Source organism: Apiospora marii (assembly GCF_038362585.1).
Source record: "Apiospora marii strain CBS 49790 chromosome Unknown utg000001l_segment0_segment0, whole genome shotgun sequence".
Lineage (NCBI taxonomy): Eukaryota > Fungi > Ascomycota > Sordariomycetes > Amphisphaeriales > Apiosporaceae > Apiospora > Apiospora marii.
This window is the reverse complement of record NW_027117372.1, coordinates 4,623,054-4,645,428: the sequence shown is the minus strand read 5'-3', so window position 1 is coordinate 4,645,428 and position 22,375 is coordinate 4,623,054. Positions and strand designations below refer to the sequence as shown.

Sequence of the window (22,375 nt, the reverse complement as noted above, 5' to 3'; positions counted from 1 at the left end):
CATTCAGACATGAAATGATATCCCCCTCGTATATACATCCTTTAGATGCGATAGACTTCGCTTACGCTCTTTGTTTCAATTGATGATACACGATTATGCATCCACTTGACTGGCATCTTTCTTGGGCTGCTAATGGCTGGAATCAAGCCGATGGCCATTTCTGTTTCTGTTGCTAGCTCAATGAAAATGCGGAGGCGGGGCATAGCGGTCATGGTGAGACCCACACAGACCTCAAGACTACCAGGGGAACCTCGGCATGGGCTTCGCACGACCTCTTCGATGACATGTAAAGGCGTGTCGATCGCAGTAGCCGAAGGGTGAAAGACCTTGAAAATGCCACGATGCATATCTCATTCTGTTCGGTTTTCCTCTTATGAGTCGTGGAGATTTTCAAAAGAATCCCGCGTTTTCAATTACTCAATATTTTCCAGGCCTCGGCAGCATCTGCGAGCAATCACTACCACTTGCCCTGCACCCAGGCGCACCGCCCGCCGGAAGCCTATCTTGAGCATAGCTAGGCGCTCAGCTGTCTTCGATTGTCATCCACTTCCGCCATCCGGCAGCGCACTCCGTGTCGGGAACATGTACTCAACCACCACCAAACCGCCCAAGGGACCGCCGGCAGAACCCCGGCCCAGCTCCAGCATCATCCTGCTGTCCCACACCAATCAGGTCCTGCTGCTGCGGCGGGTCAAGACGTCGCGGTCCTTCGCCTCGGCGCACGTCTTCCCCGGCGGGAACCTGTCCGAGTTCCACGACGGGCCTCTTGCGTCGTCGTCGGATGGTCTGGCTCAGCACGTGGACAGCTTGGCCTACCGCCTGGGCGCCGTCCGAGAGACGTTCGAGGAGAGCGGGATCTTATTGGCGCGCAGGAAGGGGGCGCCGGTGGGGGATGGCGGGGGGTTGTTGGTGCTGTCGGCGCAGGAGCGGGATGAGGCGCGCAAGGCGATTTATAATAATGAGGTGAGGTTTACGGAGTGGCTTGACAGTGTTGGTGGTGTCGCTGATACGGGTGTGTTTCTTCCTTTCACATCCCATCACAAATGGAGCACAAGTTTCCTTGCCAGCCTTGTGTTCGAAGTTTGTATGCTGATCAACCTGCAGATAACCTGTTGCCGTTCACCCGCTGGGTCACGCCTCCGGCTACCCCCAGGCGGTTCACCACGCAGATGTACATATACATGCTTCCTTTCCCCCAACACACTTCTGCATCATTAGGGGCCGACGACTCCATAAGTAATGCCGCCATACACGCCGAGTCGGTCCTGCCTACCCCAGACGGTGCCGAAATCACCACCTCCGCCTTCGAAGACGCCGCGACCTGGCTCTCGAGACAGCAGAGCGGCGACATCATCCTCTTCCCGCCGCAAGCCTTCCTCCTGACCCTGATATCCCAATTCTGCCCCGGACCACCACCGCCCGAGTCCTCCTCTTCAGCCCCCCTCACGAGAGATAACAGCGACTACCGGTACTACCAGCGCCAACGCGATGAGCTGACCGAGTTCCTCCACCGCGTGCCCACGGCCTCCAAGCCCCGGTCCCTGAAGAACCCTACCTCCCGGATCCCCTGGGCAGACAAGGTCATCTCGCCCGTGACCACCATGGTCACGGACGACGGCCGCATCCTGCTGAGCCTCGACCGCCCGGGCCCGGAGCTCCGGGGCAGCGGCCGCGGCGGCGACTTTGAGCGCGTCGTGCTGGTGCGGTTCGAGAAGGGGACGGCGCGGCAGGTGCAGGTGCTGGACCGGGAGGAGGCGTTCCGGGTGCTGCGGCCGGCGGAGGCGGCGCAGGGGGCGGGGGCTGGGAAGGAGAAACTGTGATATTACTTTTGACAATATATACCATGATTCTTCCAGATGGCCCGTGACGCAGTTTGCTTTCGGGTTCGTTGATCTTCCTTGGTGTTTTCCAGTCGAGTATGCTGAGGTCATGTATGAGAAAGCCAAATTTGCAAATCAGTCAACAAACCCTTTGCACAAGGATCCTGATATTGTTTTAACAGTCAAGCAGCTAGAACTGTTTGCTCATCGGGAAATTGACACGCGGATGGGATCAACGCTGGACTTGCCACCCTTATCGAGTGACCGAAACCTTTGGAACTAGCCGCTGCAGCAAGGGCAGGCCTTATTACTGGTTCCAAGTAAAAACGACTGAGCCCAAATTCCACTCCATTCAGGCGATTCAGCTAGTTACGATTCGCTGCTCAGTTAACCCTTACCACCTTTACCAGTCACCGAGTGAGATATTGACGTTTGTACCTCATCATTGAGATTCCAAAGTGACATGAAGGCACGTGATATTACATAAGAAATCTTGAGAATTGCACCAGTTGGGCGATGCGGCACGCGCAGGAAGAAGCGAGGTATCGTACAGGGGTGGCGTCACAAATCACAACCAACACGGGCTTATCCATTGAAAACGTGTTCGCAGACTTTAGTGTAGATAAACCACAAGTAACTCCACGTCGCCATTGCTTACCTCCCTTGCAATACATACCAAGTCACCCTGGCGGAAACATTACCTTCACTACTCACTTCCCGATCACATACATACACTCTCCACAAGACTAACTACTTGGTCCCCATCCACTATGAAGGTCTCCACCGCCTTCCGCACCTTGAGTGCCTTCTCTTCCTTGGCATGGGGTTATAACGTGGACATCTATAAGTAGCAAACCAGCACCCTTGCTCACTTACCACCGCCGCGTTTTCGCGAGAGCAGGTACCCCTACCGAGCAAACAGGTCTGCCCAATCTGTGTTTTTGTGACTAACCGATGCGATAGATTCCGGCGCGTGCGACTCCCTGGCGTGAACTGCCTCCCGGCTACCAGAACGGCCTTCGCTATTGGAAAATCAATGAGGGCTGCTGCTCCTGGTATGAAGAAGCTCAGACCTGCGTGGGACCCATTGCAGGTGTTGGGAGCGCAACCGGCCCTCACGAGATAGTCGATACGCACAAGGGTTTGCATTGCAAGGACCACGCCTGGGTGATAGAGTAGGGGGGGGGGGGCAGCCGAGGAGCCCACACCGATTCGAGCACGAGCACAAAACGCAACCCACCATTCAACCTGTCCCCCATGGGGTCTTTTCTTTTCACTTGACATATCTTGAGCCTGCGCCAGAAGTTACTATTGTGTCGTTTTCGTTCATCTGAATCTCACCAGGAAATAATTCTGCCAGATATCTAGCTTGATCAATTGTTGTACAGTCAGGTAGTTATCCACCCATTCGGTTGGTTGCGCAACATGGACTCGGTAGCGTCAATTCATTCGTGCCTAGTTGCATCCTGCCAAGTCAAAGTATGATTGCATAGGCAAGAGATAAAGGAAATCGCGTCTTGTAATCCTATCGCACTTTGAGCCTTCACTGGACTTAACGCTAAGATCCCTGGCTGCCAATTTCTCCTCCAGTTGACGTTTCAGGACGCGTTCCTGTTTATAGCTCCTTCTCATGGGCATGCTATGTAGTAAGTAGGTAGGGCGTCTCGCGGCCGCCCGTGCCGAAGAAAACGCGCCATGATCATCATATACATCGCCCTGTAGGTTAGCCCTTTCTGATGCTAAATTGTGAAAACAATTTTGATGGAAACCTAAGGGGGGCTCATGCCATTCAGGGATACGAGTCTGGACGCCGAAAGGCCCCCCAGATCTGAGTGACCCGAGTTCCTGGGAGCCATGTTGTACAGCAAGGGGCACGACGTTGGATCTAATTAAGATGACGGAACCCACTTCAATCCCAATGCCGTGAATCAGAGAGCTTTCGATTCGTTGTTCAGCAGTGCTGAGCAAACAGAATCGCGAAATTGCAAAATTTCGGTTATTGCGACAGGACCAACTCGACATGTCACCACCGACTTCACAAACTGCAACCAATATTTGGTTTTTGACTCCTAGATAGATATACCTGTTGTATATAAAGTACAATATCGCCCAAAGAGAGATCCTAATCCTTTCATCTTCAACTCACTCCATCAACTACAACACACCCACAGCTCACAACACCAACTACACAAACCCGCAACAAAGAGAGCACCAGCTTGATTCTCAATCGCCATGAAGCTGTCCATCACCGCCTGCCTTTTGGGAGCTTTCTCCTCCCTGACATCAGGTTACTCCATCGATATCTGTAAATCAACCATTCCCACAGTGCCATCATTCTCCACAACCCCCCGACACCACCAATAGCATCATGTCTTGGCAATAACTAAATCTTCACTCAACATCAGGCTCCACCTCGTGCAGCTCCCGCGCCTGCTGCACCACCATCACCGGCCCCAACGACCAGGCCTGGCGCGACTTTCCCGCTGGTTACCGCGGCAGGCTGCGCCACGTAAAGTTCAACAGCGGCTGCTGCGCCTTGGACGGGACGGGCATGCAATTCTGCCCGCCCGCCGCCTGGGGAAGCCCGACGAGCCCCGGCGGTCAGCCGACCACGGGAACCTCCGCGTCGACGAGGTTTAATTGTTGGTGATTTGAAGGCGTAAGGGGACGGGATAGGGATGTTCATTTCTAGTTAGCTAATTATCCCAGACTTCGCGTCATGTAATACGAAGTTTTAATGGTAATACAAGATATTAGCCACCTTGTAGCTGATTTGATCTTTTCCTTCATTATCCCATTTTGATGTTCCATGTCATTCTAACAAATCTTAATATCCTCACACAGCCCCTGCTTAAACGCCTCCCCATTCATGATGCCATGCACGTACGCCTCCCCCACAAACGTATTATACCCGTCCCCGTCGGGCCGCAGCACGAGCGGGACCCGCCCGCCCTCGGCCAGCACGACCCGGTCCCCCTTGGCGGCGCCCTCGGGCAGCAGCGCAAGCCAGCCGTTGCCGCACCAGCCCAGCCGCCGCTCGAGCGCGCACTCGCAGTAGAGCCCGAACCGCGAGAAGCCCTTCTCCCAGACGTCGGCCTGGAGGCTATACGAAAACGGCTGCGCGGCGTGGCCCATGTCCCCGTAGCGCTTCTCGCTCTTACGGAGCACCTCGAGGCTCCGCGACCACTCCCGGTACAGCGCCTCCGTCGCCCCAGGGTCCGCGTGGTCGTACGTGCCCGCGCACAGCGTCTTCCAGTACACGGCCGTAGCCGCGTCGGCGGGGTCCGCAAAGGCCATGGCGCCGCCGTCCGGGTTGGTCGGCCGCTGCCGGGCGGCGAACCGCTCCCATTCGAGGAGGATGCGGAAATGCTGCATGGCCCGGCGGACGATGCCCTTGACCTCATCCTTGACCTCCTTGAATACTTTCATGTGGAGGGCGAACTCCGAGGGGGCCTCGCCCGCCTCCACCAGCTCGGTCCGTAGCTGGTCCCGCCGTTTTGTATACGCCAAGTCGTCCTCGTTGGGCCTGGTGAAGCGGGGGATGGGGTTCGAGATCTGCGTTACCGTCGCCACCTCGTGGCCCCGGAGGACGAGGGTCACGGCGTCCTCGGGGAAGCGCGCGGTGGTGGCCAGAGTGTTGCGCGCGGCGTGGGTGCGGCGCGGCCGGCCGAGGGCGTCACGGGTCAGCGTCACCGCCGTCGAGCTCGAGTTGCTCCAGTCCGTCACCCACGACGGCAAGCCCCTTCGGGACGACTTGGGCGATATCCCCAGAACGTCCAGCGTCTTGGTTGTTTGGATGAGCTGCTGCGACATCATTCTGTACACGTAGACGACGGGACTGGCGTAGTCGGCGTGGATTTTCACCTGGTTCACCGCATCGGTGCTCGAGCCTAGCTTCTGGATGTTCTTCAGGATGCCCGATACCGCGTAGATCTTGTCCCGGGGGTCTTTCGACTCTCTTTGCCGACAGCCTTCCAGTAAGGTGAGGAGTATTTCCGGTCCATACTCCGCCTGGGAAGACCCAGGGCCGGCCGAGCCGTAGAGACCCAGCCGCCGCTGCAGATCCTTGATGGTGAAGTAGGGCAGGATATTGGGGTTGACGAAAGTTCCTTGAAACAATGTTTGCCATAGGTGCAGCCGGAAACCGTGATCGACGGCGGTGCAGAGCTCTTGCCATTCCACCTTATAACGTCCCATGAAGAAGGTTATATTAGTGGACAACAGAATCTCCTGGAGCGTCCAGGACCGGTACCACCATGCACATTTCAATACCGGCCAGATCTTGGTCTCATCGTTTTCGGCATATAGCTCAATGGTAGTGCTTTGCACTCGTGGGGCATCGTTGAACTGCATAAGTGTAAGCGGCAGCGTTTCCTGTTGACTGAGTGTTGGGTCTATGGCGGCGGTCTTGCTATCCTGTACAAGATGCTGTAACATCTCAAAGAGGTCCTTGGTGTCTTTTGTCTCGGGTCCGAGCCATATCACGGTGCGGCGCGCGTTCCTGTAAATGCTGTCCATGATGGGGACTTGGGCATTGCGCTCCGCCATATCCGTCTGGTTGATGCAGATGGCATCGACCCATAGAACGATGCTGGACGTGGCCGCCAAGTCTGGGTCGGGTCGGAGGCTGGACAAAATGTCGTATAGGGACTCGTAGATTTCTAAGTGGCAGCCATTCACCGAAATGCACCTTCTAGGTTGGTCCGGATCTCCCCATACGTAGCTGAGTGCGTCGTACGTTTGGGCTGACTCTTCTAGACTGACACTGGAAAGCCGGACCTGGATTCGCTCCTTGCCGGCAGCCGGCAGGAGTTCCAAGAGTCTGATGTAGCCTTTGTCGGGGATAGCTTCGTACTGAAAAGGGGAAAGCTGCTGGGTAATTTCGAGGCGCTCTTGTTCCTTCTGTTCTGATGTCATTTCAACCTCGGCCGGTTCCTCGACTTCGAGTGCCGGCGTTGACGGGCCTGACGACAACGGTGACTTGAACCCGCTCCATTTTCTAGTGACAAACTTCTTGAACTCTCTCTTCGTAGCGATCATGGAATGGTCCCAACTTTCGCTGGCTGTAGCCATTTTGAGTAGAGCCCAAGCATGGGGTATTTATTCAGTTGGTGAAGAGGAACAGTCTGAGTTGGTAGTGTTGGGCCGGTCGTCCCATTTAACCCCATGACGGCTGGGTAAACCTCGTCCTAGATGTGCAGGGAAGGTACGGGTCAGAAGTGGGGCGATGTGTTCAGCTGCACGCACCAATCAGTCGGTGTTTTGGGCCATAGCGTGCTAAGAATAGTTGATAAGAGGTCTAATCGGACCAATCAAAGTATTGAGTCAAGTCACCATGGTAGCTATTAGTTCAATGCTCACAGTCTAAATTCTTACTGCATGCGCACCGCCTCCCATTTCTTGGTACCTGGACTGAAATCTGGGAAAGCGCCCCTGTCCAGTGTTTGGAAAGAGCTGTATCTCTGGAAACGATGTCCCCTCACGAGTCGCGTGAATGTATGGCACATCTGCGTGCCAGATTGATAGATGTTGACCCTGTACCTAGGCCATCTCAGTGAAGACAGACCTGAGCCCTTACTTCGTCTTTAGATCCGGCATCGTCTCTGTTGTGGAGTATTAGGTAGCTCCCTATGAAGCCTTGGTATGCAAAACGGCTTTTGTCTAGAGATCTGAATTGTGGACACAGGGGGGCGACGAGTGAGCCCATCGCACTTCCTGCTCCCATAACAGAAGTGACAACTGCCAAACCGAGGAGGATGTGCCCCTTACATGGAAAATGTTGTCAAGTGCGATCGGTGCCGCGATCCCGACACCACACGGCAGTGGAAACCACGCGACGACTGCCGGGCTGCCGCGGTCAATGCCGTAACGGAGCTGCTTTCCAATGGTCTGGATCGGCGAGAGAGCGCTTACCCAATCTACATTATGTACCTAACTTTGATGATAACATCGGCCTTGGGTGGAGGACTGGTTCTCAAATCGCACTTGCCATTTCTACAGCAAGTAGATCACTCGCGCAAGTCAACCTCGACCACTGCCTCGATTCGAAGCTGCCCAAGTAAGACTGGCCATGCCCACGAAAGAGAGTGGGTCTGGTCAATGAAAACACAAGGCCGTGAAGGTCGGGTCCTAAACATGTGGTGCCATTACCTAATGACAGCGGATTCAGCCCTGTCAGCATGGAAGGGTCCTTCCCCAATCGATGCGACCAACTAAAAAAAAGGATCCAAGTAGGAAAAGAGGCAGGGGCGGGCAGTCAATTAGGCAGCCAAATTGCTTTTCAACTGGCAACTGCTAAAATCGTTTCTCCTAAACTTGGGCGATTGAAGGGTACTGCAGCGAGCTGACGATAAATTGGTGGATCACAGAATCCTAGTCACCACATGCTTGCATTCTGCGTTACAACGGCAGCTCTCTTCAATTGAAAAACGTTCTTGGGTTTCTGGCGGGATCGTCTCTACCTCAACTTGCAATTGGGCTATTGGAGATCACCCATCAGCAACAATGCTGCAGCTGCCTTTGGGCGCCTGGCGCAGATACGGCGCCATCTTGCTTGTTTCGGTCGCCGCCGTCATTCTCTACGCCTACATGGACCTATCCTACTCGCTGCCCTGGAATCCAGACCGACCGAGCCTGCCCATGTTCCCCGCGGCTCCGCTAGCAAAAGCTTGTGATGGCGCCCTCCCTCCGAGCGTTGATGACAGTGCCGCAGCCCCAATCCCCAATATTGTCCACTACATTTGGCTGCTCGCTGACCCGGCCGTCCTGTCCCTCGACTTCAAGGTCTTCATCAGCGTGTACTCGGCCCATCTCTTCTTCCACCCCGATAAGATCTACTTCCACACCGACGCCTCGCCCGAGCTGTGGGAGCGCACCAAAGCCTCGGGCAGCGACTGGAGCCGACGGGTGCTGAATCTCCCTAGCGTCGAGCCCAAGTATATCGACAACCCAGGCCTGACGACCAAAGGCGTCGAGATTGACACCTTCGGCGCCAAGTCGGACTTCATCCGCGCCTACGCCCTGCGCGACCTGGGTGGGATCTACCTTGACGTGGACGCGATTCCCCTGCGCGACGTGGCACCCCTGCGCCGGTCCGGCTTCGCCAACGTGGTGGGCGGTGCGACGGCGCTGGCGCCCAAGCACACGGGCTACGTCAACACGGGCGTGTGGTTATCGCGCCCCCGCTCGAACCTGGCCATCATCTTCGCCGAGGCCATGGACGCCTTCTACAACGGCGTCTGGGCCATCAGCGTCGGAATCTTGACCGACCTGGCCTACCGCCTGCACGCCGTGCCAGGCGAGGTGCTCATCATGAACCCCCGCGCCTTTGCGCCCGCCAGCTTCGAGGTGGCCGACACCATCCGCCTCTTCCGCCCCTATCACGAGGCCATACCATTCTTGTCTCAGGGAAATGGAGATGAGGGCGACGACGGGCTACCCAAGGAGCTGGCGAATACGTGCGCCGATGCACTGGCTTGGCTGCGGAAACGCGATCAGCATGCAGCTGAGACGTGGAAGATGGACTTTTCGGCGACGTACGTGCTCCACGCCTTTGATGACGATGCCTCCAAAGTTGGTGGTGGATGGGATGGCAATATCACGCTACCGTACGTCCTCGCGCGGCGAAGCAACTATGCGAGAGCCGTGTACCCAGCTATACGGCATGCTATCAAGGCCGGCGTCATTCCTGCAGAAGAGACCGCGTAATGTCTTGACTTTGTTCGAGGGTGGGAATGCTAACACCATTTACCGGTGAAATTGAATTTGCGCGCAGTTGTTTGCTGTCTGTGTCCTTACCGCCAACTTGTGTTCATCTCTGTCAAGCCCACCAGAAAAAGTGCCGAGCTTACCGCGCCATGGGTACAAGTTGAGACCCCCCAGGCGGCAGTGGCTCTAAATCCTCAGCGTACACGTACAGTCCGTTAGACTGGAGCACCATCCCACGAGAATGGTTTATGCTCTGGGGTGTCACCTCCTGAATCCCTCGGTTCAGTGGCATCAGGGACTTCCATTCGCAGGGCACGTATTGTTTCTTCCTCTTTGGCGCTGGGAGAGCACCATACCGCGTGAGCATGCGCACCGTCTCGGCTGCCCCAGGAGCCGACGAGTTCGCGGCGAGATCTATAAGCTTCATTTGGTCGCTCAAGTCGCTGTTGTCTTCATCAACATCATCGTCGGGGTCCAAGGAGCAATTGTGCTCGACTGGTAAACCGGCTCGGATCAGTGCTTCGACTGCGAGATAGTTGCCACGCGAGCACAGGGTCCCTGCTACTTCGGATAGGTACACCGCTTCCAGGTCGCCGCTATTGAGGATCCCGGGGATGTCCAGAACCTGAGCTTCCTCGATCAGGTATAGCATCGCAGCAGTACAGTCGAGATTGGCGCCGTCCGAGAGCACGTTGCACCACTTGAACCTGTCGAGCCGCAATACGTTCGCTTCCAGCAGGGCTCGCAGTGCACCGACACGATTGCCTGCTACGGCAGCCCTTGCCGAGTCGATGGTGACTAGCGCATTGTTCCGGAGTAGAAGTTGCAGCATTTCCAAGTGGCCTTGCCAAGCAGCTATCTCCACCAGTGCTGGCCTGGTAGACCCCACGTCTGCTTCCCCGTCTGGGCGGTCCATGGTTGGAAAAGGCGCATCGTTGTCGATCAATAGCCTGGCGACTTCCACGTGGTTGCCATACACGGCTCTCAAAAGCGCCCTGCCCATCCTCCAGTCCCGATCAGCCACCCGGCTACTGTTGAGACCGTGGAAGTCAAGTATTTTCTGGATGAAGGCTGATTTGCCCAGACTGGCAGCTATCTCGATAGCCGTTAGCACGTGGGGCTGGTGTGGCGCAACGCGGTATTGCAACTCGAGGAGTTGGTTGAGTATGTCCATATCGTCGTTTTGGACGGCGGCCACTACTGGATTGCAGCTGTCGACGCTGATGCCGACACCACTCAAGAGGATGCGTTGGACAAGAGCCGGCCTCTGGGCCTTGACGGCAGCGTAGAGAGGCGTCCCAAAGGAAGAGCTTCGCCCGCGTAGGTTCACCTTGTAGGAGCCCACATGGGTCGTGAAGGAATTGATGTCACGTGTACTGTACGGTACCGCGGCGGCGACGTTGGGTTCGTAGATAGCCTCGAGGCCCAGCGCAATGGCGGCGGGGAGTAGCGAGGCCCGACCGTCTTGCTCCGTCTGCTCTATGGACTGTTTCTCCATGGCCAGGCTCTGGCCTGGCACGAACGGGGTGAGACGGTCCAGTTTCTGCGTGATGCCCCGGTACCAACCCGGGTTTCCTCCCCACCATCGTTTCTGCATCTCGAGCGAGTAGTCATTGATGTGGTGACACAGGGTTAGCAGCGCCTCATAATACCTCGTTTGCTGCTGCTGCTGCTCATCGATTCCGCCTGCAGCTGCTGTCGGCAGCGACGACGGCCCCAAGAGTTCGTCCAGAATCCACTTGAGGCGCGTCTCGATGGTCGCATCGCGGGATGCCGGGAGTATACCCGGGGGCCGCGACAGCCGGTATTCCAGATAGCGCGCCAGGAACGGGACGGGGCTCGAGGCGATGCCGGGCCGGCAGCCCATGAGGTCCTTGGTGAGGAGCGCGCCCGTGGCCTCTAGGGCTACGAAGACCTCGCGGCTGAACAGCTCTGGTTTGGCAGTCAGTCAGTTCGTCCTGGTGGTTATATGGGAACGAAAGGGTTGGGTAGTAAGAAGATGTAGTAGGTTAGGGGTAGCCATACTGCAAACGCGACGGAGATGCGCCAGAGATGGCAGGTCGGGCAGGACCACGACATGGCGGAATATGTCCTGGATTATCTCCAGTGGTAGATCAGAGATACCCCTGGGACTCATTTATTTTGGTACTTAATGACCCGTCTGTTTGACTTGGTGCCAATTGCGGTTTGCGCGCATACGTTAACCTGGTAGGATTGAAGTTTGCTGATGGCTAAGGTCGAAAAATGTTCTTGAGTGCGGGGCTTCGAAATCGCTGCCAGCAGTTTGGGGTGCTGGTGGTTCGCCAAGCTTCAGCTGCTGTTATTGCGTCACTACTGATACGCGGTTTCTTGACATATTTCATTAAATGAGTAGCGAGTACACGTTTAGACATCATACTTACACAAGTCTTACCTGTTTCATCTTCTCTCATCTTTTAACGGCATCTCTAGCAAGTGAACGCAATGACGACCATTCGGTGTTGGTGGGAAAGGCGGCCAGGGGTTCAGCCAATCGGCGGCCCGTTACCTGGAGTTCACTGGGGCAGATTTAGGCAGCTTCCAGGCACCCACCCCCCTCACCAAAACCAAACAGGCCCTCTGGGAGATATTAATACGCTGAAGACGGCATTCGCATAATCGATAGAGGTAATTTAACGCGCGCAACTTAACTAGCTACCTATATTCATCCCCTTCTACTTTATAATGAATAAATAATACCGTTCTATTATTCAATTATGCTCAGTCGTCCCATTGCGCCGAATTCGAAACGCGAAGGTCTTCTTGTGTTACTAGATAAGCAGCTCGTGTAAAAGATGGCTAACTTGTCCAGCTTGCCGCCCGAGATCGTGCGGTACATTGTCGAGGACGTTCTCACACCCCCCTTTGATGGTTTCCGGCGTATTCTCAATCTGAGGCTAGTGAATAGTGAGTCCTCCAGCCAACCCCAGCCAATATTCTCTAAGGATGGTCGTGTACTAACAAAGACAAGGGATATTTGACCGAGAGCTCATCTACTTGATGGGAAAGCTCGAAGTGCTCCGCCACGAAACCGTACACTGCCGCACCGTCCCCTGGCATCACCCCAACGACGGCGCCGCCGTCTCGATTGAGTCGGGCGTCCTGTTTCTGGCGCGGTACCTGCTGCACCGGCCGCACCACCGGCGGGGCGAGCTCTGGACGAACTTTTCGGCCCTCCTCAACCACCTGGTCGACGACATCCTGAGACTGCAGCCGTCGCCGCTCGCCGTCGACGGAGACGACGATGACGACCCCCGTCGCTTGCCGATGCTGACCAGCCTCTGCCGCCACTACCTCGACCGCCCCGGCCGACGGGCGCCGGGAAGGGGCGCGTACCGCACCGACGTCGATACCCGACCGGGCGGCCGGCCCTGGTTCTTCTCGTTCCTCTTCCCCGGGATTGGCGACGTGTCGGACCTCGCCTACCCGTACGAACGATCCTTGATCACGGCCCGGGTGCTGCTGGGCCCGCCTTGGAGTGATGGGCTGGATGGCGCCAGCATCATCGCGGCGCTTGGTCGGTAAGTGACTGACACCACCACCTGTCTCTTCTTCTTCCTCTACTTTTCCATCATGTTACTTACATGCTAACTGTCCCGGTGCCACAATAGGCTCGTCCTCCGCGAACACTCCCAACTCTACACCATCGGCTCCACCGTCCACGCCCTGATCCACAGCGGCAACGCCGCCCTGTTCCGCGACGTGCTGCGGCGCCTCCCCGCGCCCCGCTACGCCCTCACGGGCTTCGACATCAACGACCCCCGCGACAGGTACCTCGAAGCGGCCGTCTGCTCGGGAGAGCTGGACATGGTGCGCGCCGTCCTGGACCCGCCTCAGGGCCCGCCGCACCGCTGGCACGGCGCCGCCTTCGAAGGGACCGTCGCCCGGGCGATCCGCGAACGGCGGCCGGATATGGCGTGGTTCCTGCTCTGGCTGCGTGACTCTGGACCTATGATCGAGGAGTATGACGAGGAAGCAGGCGGGGGAGGCGTGCTCCTCCACGACGGCCTGCGCGAAGCCAGCCGCGTCGGCGACCCCGCCCTCGTGGCCTACCTGCTCGGGGCAGAGCTGGGCCGCCACGACGGCGTGGGCCTGCTGGACTGCTGCCGGACCCCGCTGGAAATCGCCTGCGCCGGCGGCCACGAGGAAGTCGCCCGGCTGCTCCTGGCCGCCAGCGCCGATCCGTACGCGCGCGGGAGGAGAAGACGGCGTGGTGGCAGCGGCAGCCAGGAGGAGAAGCCGTGCCGCGCGTTGGACGGGCACCTCGTAACCGCCAGCGGACCCATGTTCGCGGCCGGCGTGGGTGGGCACATCGGGGTCGCCGACCTCTTGGTGGAGGTGGGCGGTCTCCGGCTCGCGGCGGAAGACTGGCGCCGCGTGGCGCAGGGGGTCATGGAGTGCGGGCAGGCGGCCTTTTTGGAGTGGATGCTCGAGCGGGAGGTGCTCGGTCCCGATCCAGACGAGGAAGGGTGGGTCGGTGGCGAGGGGTACGACGTCTTGGGCGAGGCCTGCGTCTGGGGCAATGCGGACATCTTCCGGGTGCTGGACTCGCGGGGCTTGCTACGGAACCGCCCCGTCTGGGTCATGGGTCTGGGTCAAGGGGGAGCGCGGCCATCACCACCGCCCACTCCCCGGTACGAGTCACTCAGATTACGCAGTAAGGTGCCCGGTCTGTCGCTCCGGAGGGTCGGCACGGGGGTGCTCGGCTGCCGGTTCGAGTCGCCGCTGGTGGCGGCCATGAGCTGGTCCCGGGGGGACGTGGTGGAGTTCCTCCTCGGCCCCATGGGGTGGGCGCCCGTCGAGGACATCTTGGCCACTTCGGTCGGACACTTGTGGAAAGATGGCAGGTTTCCCTGCCGGGCGGCCATGATTGCTATGTTGGATTCCGAGGACCTGGGTGTGGAAACCGAATTCATTCTCATGCCGACCTGCCGTCAGGGGGCGAAAGATAGACCCGACCCCTGCACCGATACGGCGATGAATGCTTCTGACGACGACGTGAGAACCTGCCGAGGGGGCCGCAGTGGCAGCAGCAGTCGCGCGGCGCGTCGTCGGGGCCGAAGGAGTCGAGGCGCTCTAGGCGGTCGATGAGGAGCACGTCGATCCTTAAGTAGAAGCGCAGAGTGCGGTAACTGCCGCGCTTCTTAGCAGACAAGCCCGATGGTCCGGCAGTCGGCGCGAGAGCGCGCTCTGATGATGCGGAGACGGTCAGGGTGTTGTTGGGTTCTTTAAAGTACTCGCCATCAAACAGAGTGAATATCGCGGGCGGACGTCCTGGGAGATGTTGGGGGATGCGCAGTAAGAGAGGCTCTGGCAGAAGTCGTCGCCGCTGGGGACGCAGTAGTGCGTTGCGATCGGCATGCGCCCATAGATTTCGACCTGGACGGTATGGGCGCCCATGGAGAGGGGCGGCAGAGCTAGGTGCCATATGTGCTGGTGGAGCTCGGCGACAGAAGAGTGAACTTGGGGAACTGGGAGAGTCTTTTCAGGGGCTCCGCCGTTTTGCTGTTGTGGTACCTCGATGTGCAGCTCGCTTTGGATGATGGGCAGGTCGGGGGCTCGGTGCCTAAATGTTTAGTGAGCTGAGTCCCCTAAGCGCCGGGGATTGGCCCCTACAGCTCATATACCCCGCCTCAAGTGACTGCCTAAAGGCGAGTCAAAGCAATGTGACAATCGAATGTCAACACGACTGCAAGTGCGAACAAAACAGAAATGTAAATTATGAGTTTCGTCTGTGAACTTTTCAGGTTCCAGGAAAACCTCTTGTCAGCGAATCTGCTCAGGTCTGCCCCTGCTTATCTCACTCCACTCCATTGAGTCATGCAGCCATCAATTGAGAAAGACATTGTGTCCGTCGATTACTCTGAGCTGACGCTCCTTCCAACCCGCATGGAGGCTTTCCATACTTACCCGAGGCTGCCCACCGAGCTCCGACAAGCCATATGGCAGCACTATCTGGACGGGGAGCGCAGGCAACCCCAGGTTTACGCCTTCGAGTTTCGCTACCCTAGGCGCAACCTGGCCGCGACAGATCCAGGCCTTGACCCGCCAGACCCAGACGCCATCCACCTCCATTACCAGGCGCAGCCGGAGGACCGCATCATCTTGCAGCCGTTTGCCTTCTACCCCGAGGAGGGAGGAGGCCTCGCCGGCGACCTGGCCCTGCTCCAGGCTTCTACCGCACCGTGGCGGACGGCGGCGGCTACCTGTGTTGAGTCGCGTCAGGAGGTGTTGCGCCGGCTGCCCGACGTCATTACCTTCCAGGCCCTTCCAGCCACATGGGGCGACAAGGACCCCGCCGATGACCGCGGCGGCGGATCCAGCAGTAGCTTTCCGTCGTACGCCCTGCGCTTCAACGGCGCCGACGATGTCATCCTGTTCTACGCCAACTGGACCGACCTGGAAGCCGTGGTCCGTATGGCCCAGATACCGGGCGGGCGCCCTCACGAGTCCTTCGCCCACATCCGGAACGTCGGCCTAGGGACCCGGGGCTTGCTGCAAGGCTGGACCTCCGAGGGCTATGAGCGCTGCCACCGGCACCGCGAATGCTCATGCGACACCGACGCCTGCCCTTTGGACGACGCCTGCTGGCTCGAGCCGCTGCCGGGCTTCCTGGCGCTGTTCCCGCAGCTCCGGACGCTCTACCTGGCCGACGCCCGACGCATCGTCGTCGCGCCCCAGTACATGAGCATGATGAAGTCCGATTGCAAGTTTGAGTTCTGCGACTCGTTCGAGGGCTTCTCTTCTTCCGGCTACGAGGGCTGGGTAGAAAAGGACGGGACTAGGTCGCTCTATCGTTGCCCAAGCAAGCGGGACGACGTCTGGCCAGTCTTCCAGGCCGTCGACTTTGAGCGTGGGTCGGTCGTCGCCTTTGACGACAGGGACGGCGGGTGCCTGCTGCCGAATCACCGCTTCTGGCTCCCGAGGGACCCCAAGGTCCGGGAGATTCGCCGGAAATGGCGTCGGGTCTTTCCTTGGTACAAGTCGCTGCAGCATCTGGAGATCAAGTTTATGGCTGAGTTGATGGTTCGTTAGCGGCTCAATGAAAATCACGACGGCCAACCCCGACTTGAAACTGCAACTGCACACGGAGGTCAGACTCAATATGAGACTACCTAGATGAAAGCTTTCTCTCTGTAACACACATGAGCAATTGTACGGCCGTCAAGGAATGTTGAAGTGCCAGTAGTCCTCCATCGCGGGCCTCCCGAATGGTTCAGGGGGACTAAGAGACTTAGCTTCCGCGAAAGGGGCGTTAGGAAAACTACTAGAGCCTACGGATTTAGGTGGTCATCAGGTGCCTAACCAGAGGTCAACTCCAGCTCTTGGGAGTCGGGCGCGAAACGGCAAACACCAACCTTTTTAAATACCTGCAATCAAAAGCAATCATGGCTTTCCTCATAATTCGATCGATCAAAAACGTAGAGATTAATCACGGATCTTTCTCTCCCAGAAGTGAGTATGATGTCAGGGTCCGGGCCTTCTCTTTGGTACGCCGGAGAAAATCGACGATTCCTCTCCACAAAAAGCGTCATTGACCGCGGCCGCCCGCCAATCGGCCCCTCAGTACCGAGAATCAATTACAGCCTCATTGCAACGCTACCCGCTTGTCATACGCGCATATATGTAGAAACGCAGACTCGGATCGCGATCGTGTCCATTTATAAACGAAGTACTGCTGCCATGAAGAATATCAACTTGGCATATTCATTCGCCATCCACCCTGCCACCCTGCTCACCGACCACAACCATCCGATTCATCGATCCATAATTCACTCCCCTTCTCATCCTTTTCACACAAATACAAATATCGACCATGTCTCGCTCCGTGGTGACAAGAAGCTTCCGGTCGACACCTTCCACCATCATAAACCAGACAATAGCCATCGCCAACAAGCCCCTTAACAACACCTTCCACACCTCCGTCAAGATGGCCAGCAACAACAAGCTCAACTCGGACACCATCTCCGACATCACCGCCCGGGAGAAGGCCATCACGGGCCAGGACGACCCCGTCAAGGGCGGCCCCACCGCCCAGGCCCAGAAGCACGCCAAGGAGACCGTCAACCCCGGCGCCGTCTCCGACATCACCCAGGGCGAGCGCAAGCTCACCGGGGCCGAGGGGCCCCTCCAGGGCGGCCCCGCCGCTGTGGCACAGAGCATGGCTACTCAAGTATGTCATATCCCCCCTCCCCTTTCCCCTCCCCCTTCCAAGCTATCTATCGTCAACGTAATACTAATACCACAATCAGCAAGCGCAAGCCGCCCAGGCCTCGGGCAAGCTGGACTCCGAGACCATTTCGCACATCACCGCGGCGGAGAAGGAGTTGACCGGCCACGATCGGCCGGTCAAGGGTGGTCCCACCGCTCAGGCCCAGAAGCATGCCAAGGAGCCCATCACTAGCGAGGCGCTGCACGACATCACTGCCGGCGAGAAGAAGGTGACTGGTGGTGACCGCGTGCCTGGCGGGCCTACGGCGACGGCGCAGAGCGAGCTTGCTAAGTCTCGGCAGTAGAAGAAGTAATGAATTCAATGAGAATTTTTCAAGTTCAACTACACACTTGTATCATTCCCTTCTTATACGTTATATGGGTCGCCGGAAAAAGTTTGGGCAGTACCTGACATTCGGTATTCGGAATGTCGTGGATATATATGCACCACAAGACCTTCTTTTATTCGCATATGTAATATGCGGGTAGGTGGTTGGATTGATTCGGACATATTCAGCCGGCTATCCGCGAGGACAGCTCTGACTGGGCGAATACAAATACGTACAGTAACAGCGCTAGAACAAACCAGGATATGGCCAATTGCCGGGTTTGTTCCAGTGAGTGTATGCCCAGGCACTTTAGGTAAGGCAGAAACTGATATCAGCTTGTGTAACAACCAGTCAGGCAGCCATAAGCGGGGCCATCGCATGACCGCAGGAGCATTCTCAGCAATTCACATGGATGATTTCTCGCTTCAATTCAATCGGATCTCAGTGCAGCTCAATCATGGAGCCTGACCTTACCTATAAACACAAGCCTTTAAGCTCCGAAGACTCGATCAGAGTCTTTGACCTCCTCCCGGCGATAAACCCGAAAGCCCCGTTGGAGTTGAAGCTGAGGGAAGAGTCTCTGTCCGACCTCCAAACCGAGTATGAGGCTTTGTCATACGTCTGGGGAGCAGCGAATGAGAACAAGTACGTCACCTGCGCAGGCCAACGTCTTTTCGTTACCGACAATTGTCACGATGCGCTGGTGCGTCTCCGCCGCAAGTTCCGACCGCGGACGTTATGGGTTGACGCCATATGTATCGATCAGGTAGTGGGCGACACCAGCTCTAGGGAGCGCAACCACCAGGTACAACGGATGGGCCAGGTTTACCACAGTGCAACACGGGTCATCATCTGGCTTGGTCAACTCCCTGGTCCGCATATACGGATTCTATTTAAGTTCTTCATGCACTGTAAAAATAAGCCGGGACTCACAATAGACTACCCGAAATACAGTGTGTCTGAAGCCTTCAAAACCTTCGTTGATCTTTATTTCAATTCTTGGTTCTTAAGGGTCTGGACGGTTCAGGAACTGGCATTGGCTCGTCATGCAACAGTTATGACGAGTCGCGCTCATTTGGAATGGGAAGACTTCGCAGACGGTTTGATTTCACACTGGGAGGCCTTTCGCCGTTATTCAACCGGTCGCGACTTCCGAGACATGATCGAGTTTCGTCGGAGGATGGCGCAGTTTTATCGTTCGGGAGACCAACCGACAGCGACAGGCCCCACAACAAGCACAAGGGAAGCAACTTTTGAAGATCATTGCTCTATCCTACGATCGTTCCAGAACTTGGAATGTACACGAAAACATGATAGAGTATTTGGCCTACATGCTATCCTGAAATCCTGGGGATACGTTATATCCGCCCCCGATTACGAACGACCGGTATCGGAGGTATTTCAAGAACTGGTAATCGCTTTCATCCGGCTCCATGGAAACCTACTGCCTTTCACGATAACATTACCTCCCGAACCATTAACAGGCTTACCATCTTGGGTACCAAACTGGTCCCTTCCACTTGATCAAAAGTTGTCTGTATTGGATCGGGATAGAACAGGGACGTTTCGCGCATTGAAGGATCTTCATGTTTCCGATAGCGATGTTTCCCAACCGTGCCGGACCAGAAGCAGAGGCGGAGATACAGCAGAATGGGACTGTTCTCGCGGAAGTATACAACTGGAGGGAAAATGTGTCGGGAAAGTCCAGTTACTGATATGGAAGGGATGGGATGACACTAGCTTTCTCATGGCATGTCGGCGGTGGTGCCAAACTTTGGATGTGTCAGCCGTCAACAAGTTCATGAAGTTGTCCCCGGAGCGCGGGCTTGATGACGACCTGTTTCTATACCCCTCGCCGATGAACTATTTCATACTCGGACACCCAACTACCCGGGATAGAGGACATGGATTTCTGTGCTGGTTTCATCGACTGCGATATGCCGATGATGAGGAAGCTACGGCAGCACTCGAGCATGCAAGCCCTGTCTTGTCTGTGAATACGGCGCATATCGGGATTCCTGACTACCTGTCCATTGTCAAAGGGCAATGGCGAAGGGAACGTCTGAATCCAATCGAAGATCAAGATGAGGAAGCATATAAATATGCCTATTACGCATTCATCACACTCGACAACGGCTTGTATGCTCGTGCCCACCATACCTGTCAAGAGGGAGACGAAGCGTGGTTGCTGGCGGGGTCGGACGTGCCTATTATACTGCGGCGGCAGGAGGCGAGTGACGAGTTCCGGGTCGTCGCGCCCGCTTACGTCCACGGAATCATGCGCGGAGAGATGTGGCCGGAAGACACGGCCACTTTGGAGACCATCACTCTGGTCTGAGTGAACGCTTGGGTCGCGATACGGGCTACGCGAAACGCATTAGTGGGAGGGGACAGACATGCTATGTCTGTGGATTTGGTTTACCAGAGATCTAACATCATGGCTTTAAGATATCGAGGAGGCAGTAGTTGTCCGGTCTAGAACTGTTAATGTGCCCCATATATATGTCGTCACAGTCTTAAATCGTTTGTATGCTACTTCAATCTGTCGATGTATCAGCTAACATCCAATTCGCTGTAAGGGCAAGACTCCAACCTGTATTCGATCATTCGAGTAGACTGCCTCAAACTCTTTTCCTTCCATACATGCATTGGCCTAGCTGAACTCGTCGTCCGTTCAATCACGGCTTTTGGTTGATATCACCAAATCTCGCTGGGCATGCTTTGCGGGCGCTGCCGCTCTCTTCATTATGTTGCCAGGCTCCCCCTTTACATCCTCCTGCCTGTTTGCCCCCTCTCCAAGCAAGTGGTATCAGTGCCTTTAACCTGGAACCAGATCACGGGCTGCAAAGATAAACCAGCGGTGGCGTCCTTATTGGATGATGTATCGTTTTCCAATGATTTTGGGGCGTCAAACCGTCTGGCTCGCTTGTCCCACACTGGAAAGCGACATTTGTTTTCAGGGCTGTTATATTTGGAGATGTGGACCTTTGCGGTGTTGGCACCTAACAATAACTGCTTCTATATTTGCATCCAGCTGTGTCTTTGACGGAAAGGACCGCGTCAAGCGCGTAAAATACAGCGAATTCGCCTGGATCTATGCCAAGCGTCAAATCGGGGGCCGTGGTGAGGGCGAGCCACCAACATTCCCAACCCCTCGAAAGCACCACTGGCAAACATGAGTCCCGGCCTGACAACTGGACGGTTATGCGCGGGGCTTCGTCGAGATTGGGGGCGAGTCAGGCAATGTTGCCTCGAGTGTATTTGATGTCCTCCATAACCGCGACGGTGAGCCGAACTCCAGCCTTCGGGGATTTTGTTGGCGATAGCCCGGGGAGACAGGGGAATGTAGGGCAACGTCTCGCCGAGGCTTCCTCCGCAGATCAAAACAAGACAGAGCTTGCGGACTGTCCATGACTCCATGCACGCAGTCTGCGAGAATAGGCAGGTGGTTAGTTGTTTGTCTGCGTGCGTACGGCTAATATACGCCAACCCACACTTCCTTCCACGGAAGTTGCAGTTTCAATGGTAAATCACGCTGTGCCGTGAAGTCGTTCCGAGATTAACTGGCCAGACATGATTAGTCCCAGAGACCGAATCCTCCGTGGGGTTGCACACCCTCACCCCATTGGATGCGCGCCCCAACCCGGATTAGGTGTAATATTACAGTCGCCAAGCTGGAGAAACCCGGTGACGGCTCCTTTCTGCGGCCGAATCACAAGCCTCAATTGTTCGCTACCGTTGTTTTACCCCCAGCTTCGGCTTCCCCATAAGATTGTGACTAACGGTGTGACCGTTTGACTGACTACGCCAAGCGTGCGTCAGTCTTTGGGATCTCTCACCGAAAATCTGACATGATCCGCGGCGATTGGGCAAAGTTGGTCTCCAGACCCCTGTGGACACAGTCACACGACGACAATTGAACAAGACTCTCACGAATCATGTGAGCTCCCTTCTGCCCCTGTTACTGTGGTTCGCTTACCCAATACGCGGCGTTCGAGTTAATGCAGGTGCTGACCGTCAGCATTTCGCGTTAGCTGTGGGGCCAATCACGCTGCGAACCAGTAATACGCACGATCCCGTAAAGGCCGTAAACGACGAGACCCCTGAGAGAGCTAACGGGCTTGGCCCTTACCGAGTCTGACAGGAAACGGTCGGGCCGCCTTCGTAGGGCTGAGCCTTGCGGGCCCTTGCCCCTGTTTCCAACCACACACATACGTGGTGCGTGACGAGTGAAAAAAGGGCCCTCACACTCAGCTTACCTGCCTCATCTACGGAGTTCCCGCTTGGGAA

At 56.5% G+C, this 22,375-nt stretch overlaps 9 protein-coding genes across 9 annotated transcripts; 7 read left to right on the top strand and 2 right to left on the bottom strand.

Moving 5' to 3' along the window:
* Positions 1-582: 582 nt before the first annotated feature.
* On the top strand, positions 583-1,820 carry PG985_001507 (uncharacterized protein; the record flags this gene model as incomplete). The annotated part of the gene is made up of 2 exons (XM_066821276.1): positions 583-1,012; positions 1,105-1,820. 2 exons carry the CDS (start codon positions 583-585, stop codon positions 1,818-1,820), a joined length of 1,146 nt encoding a protein of 381 aa, XP_066692155.1.
* Positions 1,821-4,052: 2,232 nt separating this feature from the next.
* On the top strand, positions 4,053-4,460 carry PG985_001506 (uncharacterized protein; the record flags this gene model as incomplete). Its single annotated transcript, XM_066821275.1, is given in 3 exon segments — positions 4,053-4,125; positions 4,226-4,329; positions 4,344-4,460. The coding sequence occupies 3 exon segments, from the start codon at positions 4,053-4,055 to the stop codon at positions 4,458-4,460; spliced, it is 294 nt and encodes a 97-aa protein (XP_066692154.1).
* Positions 4,461-4,637: 177 nt separating this feature from the next.
* Positions 4,638-6,893, bottom strand: PG985_001505 (uncharacterized protein; the record flags this gene model as incomplete). The annotated part of the gene is made up of 1 exon (XM_066821274.1): positions 4,638-6,893. The coding sequence occupies one exon, from the start codon at positions 6,891-6,893 to the stop codon at positions 4,638-4,640; it is 2,256 nt and encodes a 751-aa protein (XP_066692153.1).
* Positions 6,894-8,324: 1,431 nt separating this feature from the next.
* PG985_001504 (Glycosyl transferase) lies at positions 8,325-9,527 on the top strand (the record flags this gene model as incomplete). Its single annotated transcript, XM_066821273.1, has 1 exon — positions 8,325-9,527. One exon carries the CDS (start codon positions 8,325-8,327, stop codon positions 9,525-9,527), a length of 1,203 nt encoding a protein of 400 aa, XP_066692152.1.
* A 139-nt stretch (positions 9,528-9,666) lies between these two features.
* Positions 9,667-11,959, bottom strand: PG985_001503 (uncharacterized protein; the record flags this gene model as incomplete). Its single annotated transcript, XM_066821272.1, has 2 exons — positions 9,667-11,459; positions 11,941-11,959. The coding sequence occupies 2 exons, from the start codon at positions 11,957-11,959 to the stop codon at positions 9,667-9,669; spliced, it is 1,812 nt and encodes a 603-aa protein (XP_066692151.1).
* A 381-nt stretch (positions 11,960-12,340) lies between these two features.
* PG985_001502 (uncharacterized protein) lies at positions 12,341-14,636 on the top strand (the record flags this gene model as incomplete). The annotated part of the gene is made up of 3 exons (XM_066821271.1): positions 12,341-12,452; positions 12,517-13,066; positions 13,157-14,636. 3 exons carry the CDS (start codon positions 12,341-12,343, stop codon positions 14,634-14,636), a joined length of 2,142 nt encoding a protein of 713 aa, XP_066692150.1.
* Positions 14,637-15,365: 729 nt separating this feature from the next.
* Positions 15,366-16,580, top strand: PG985_001501 (uncharacterized protein; the record flags this gene model as incomplete). The annotated part of the gene is made up of 1 exon (XM_066821270.1): positions 15,366-16,580. One exon carries the CDS (start codon positions 15,366-15,368, stop codon positions 16,578-16,580), a length of 1,215 nt encoding a protein of 404 aa, XP_066692149.1.
* Positions 16,581-17,361: 781 nt separating this feature from the next.
* PG985_001500 (uncharacterized protein) lies at positions 17,362-18,061 on the top strand (the record flags this gene model as incomplete). The annotated part of the gene is made up of 2 exons (XM_066821269.1): positions 17,362-17,718; positions 17,798-18,061. The coding sequence occupies 2 exons, from the start codon at positions 17,362-17,364 to the stop codon at positions 18,059-18,061; spliced, it is 621 nt and encodes a 206-aa protein (XP_066692148.1).
* Positions 18,062-18,542: 481 nt separating this feature from the next.
* Positions 18,543-20,423, top strand: PG985_001499 (uncharacterized protein; the record flags this gene model as incomplete). Its single annotated transcript, XM_066821268.1, has 1 exon — positions 18,543-20,423. One exon carries the CDS (start codon positions 18,543-18,545, stop codon positions 20,421-20,423), a length of 1,881 nt encoding a protein of 626 aa, XP_066692147.1.
* Between the last annotated feature and the right edge of the window lie 1,952 nt (positions 20,424-22,375).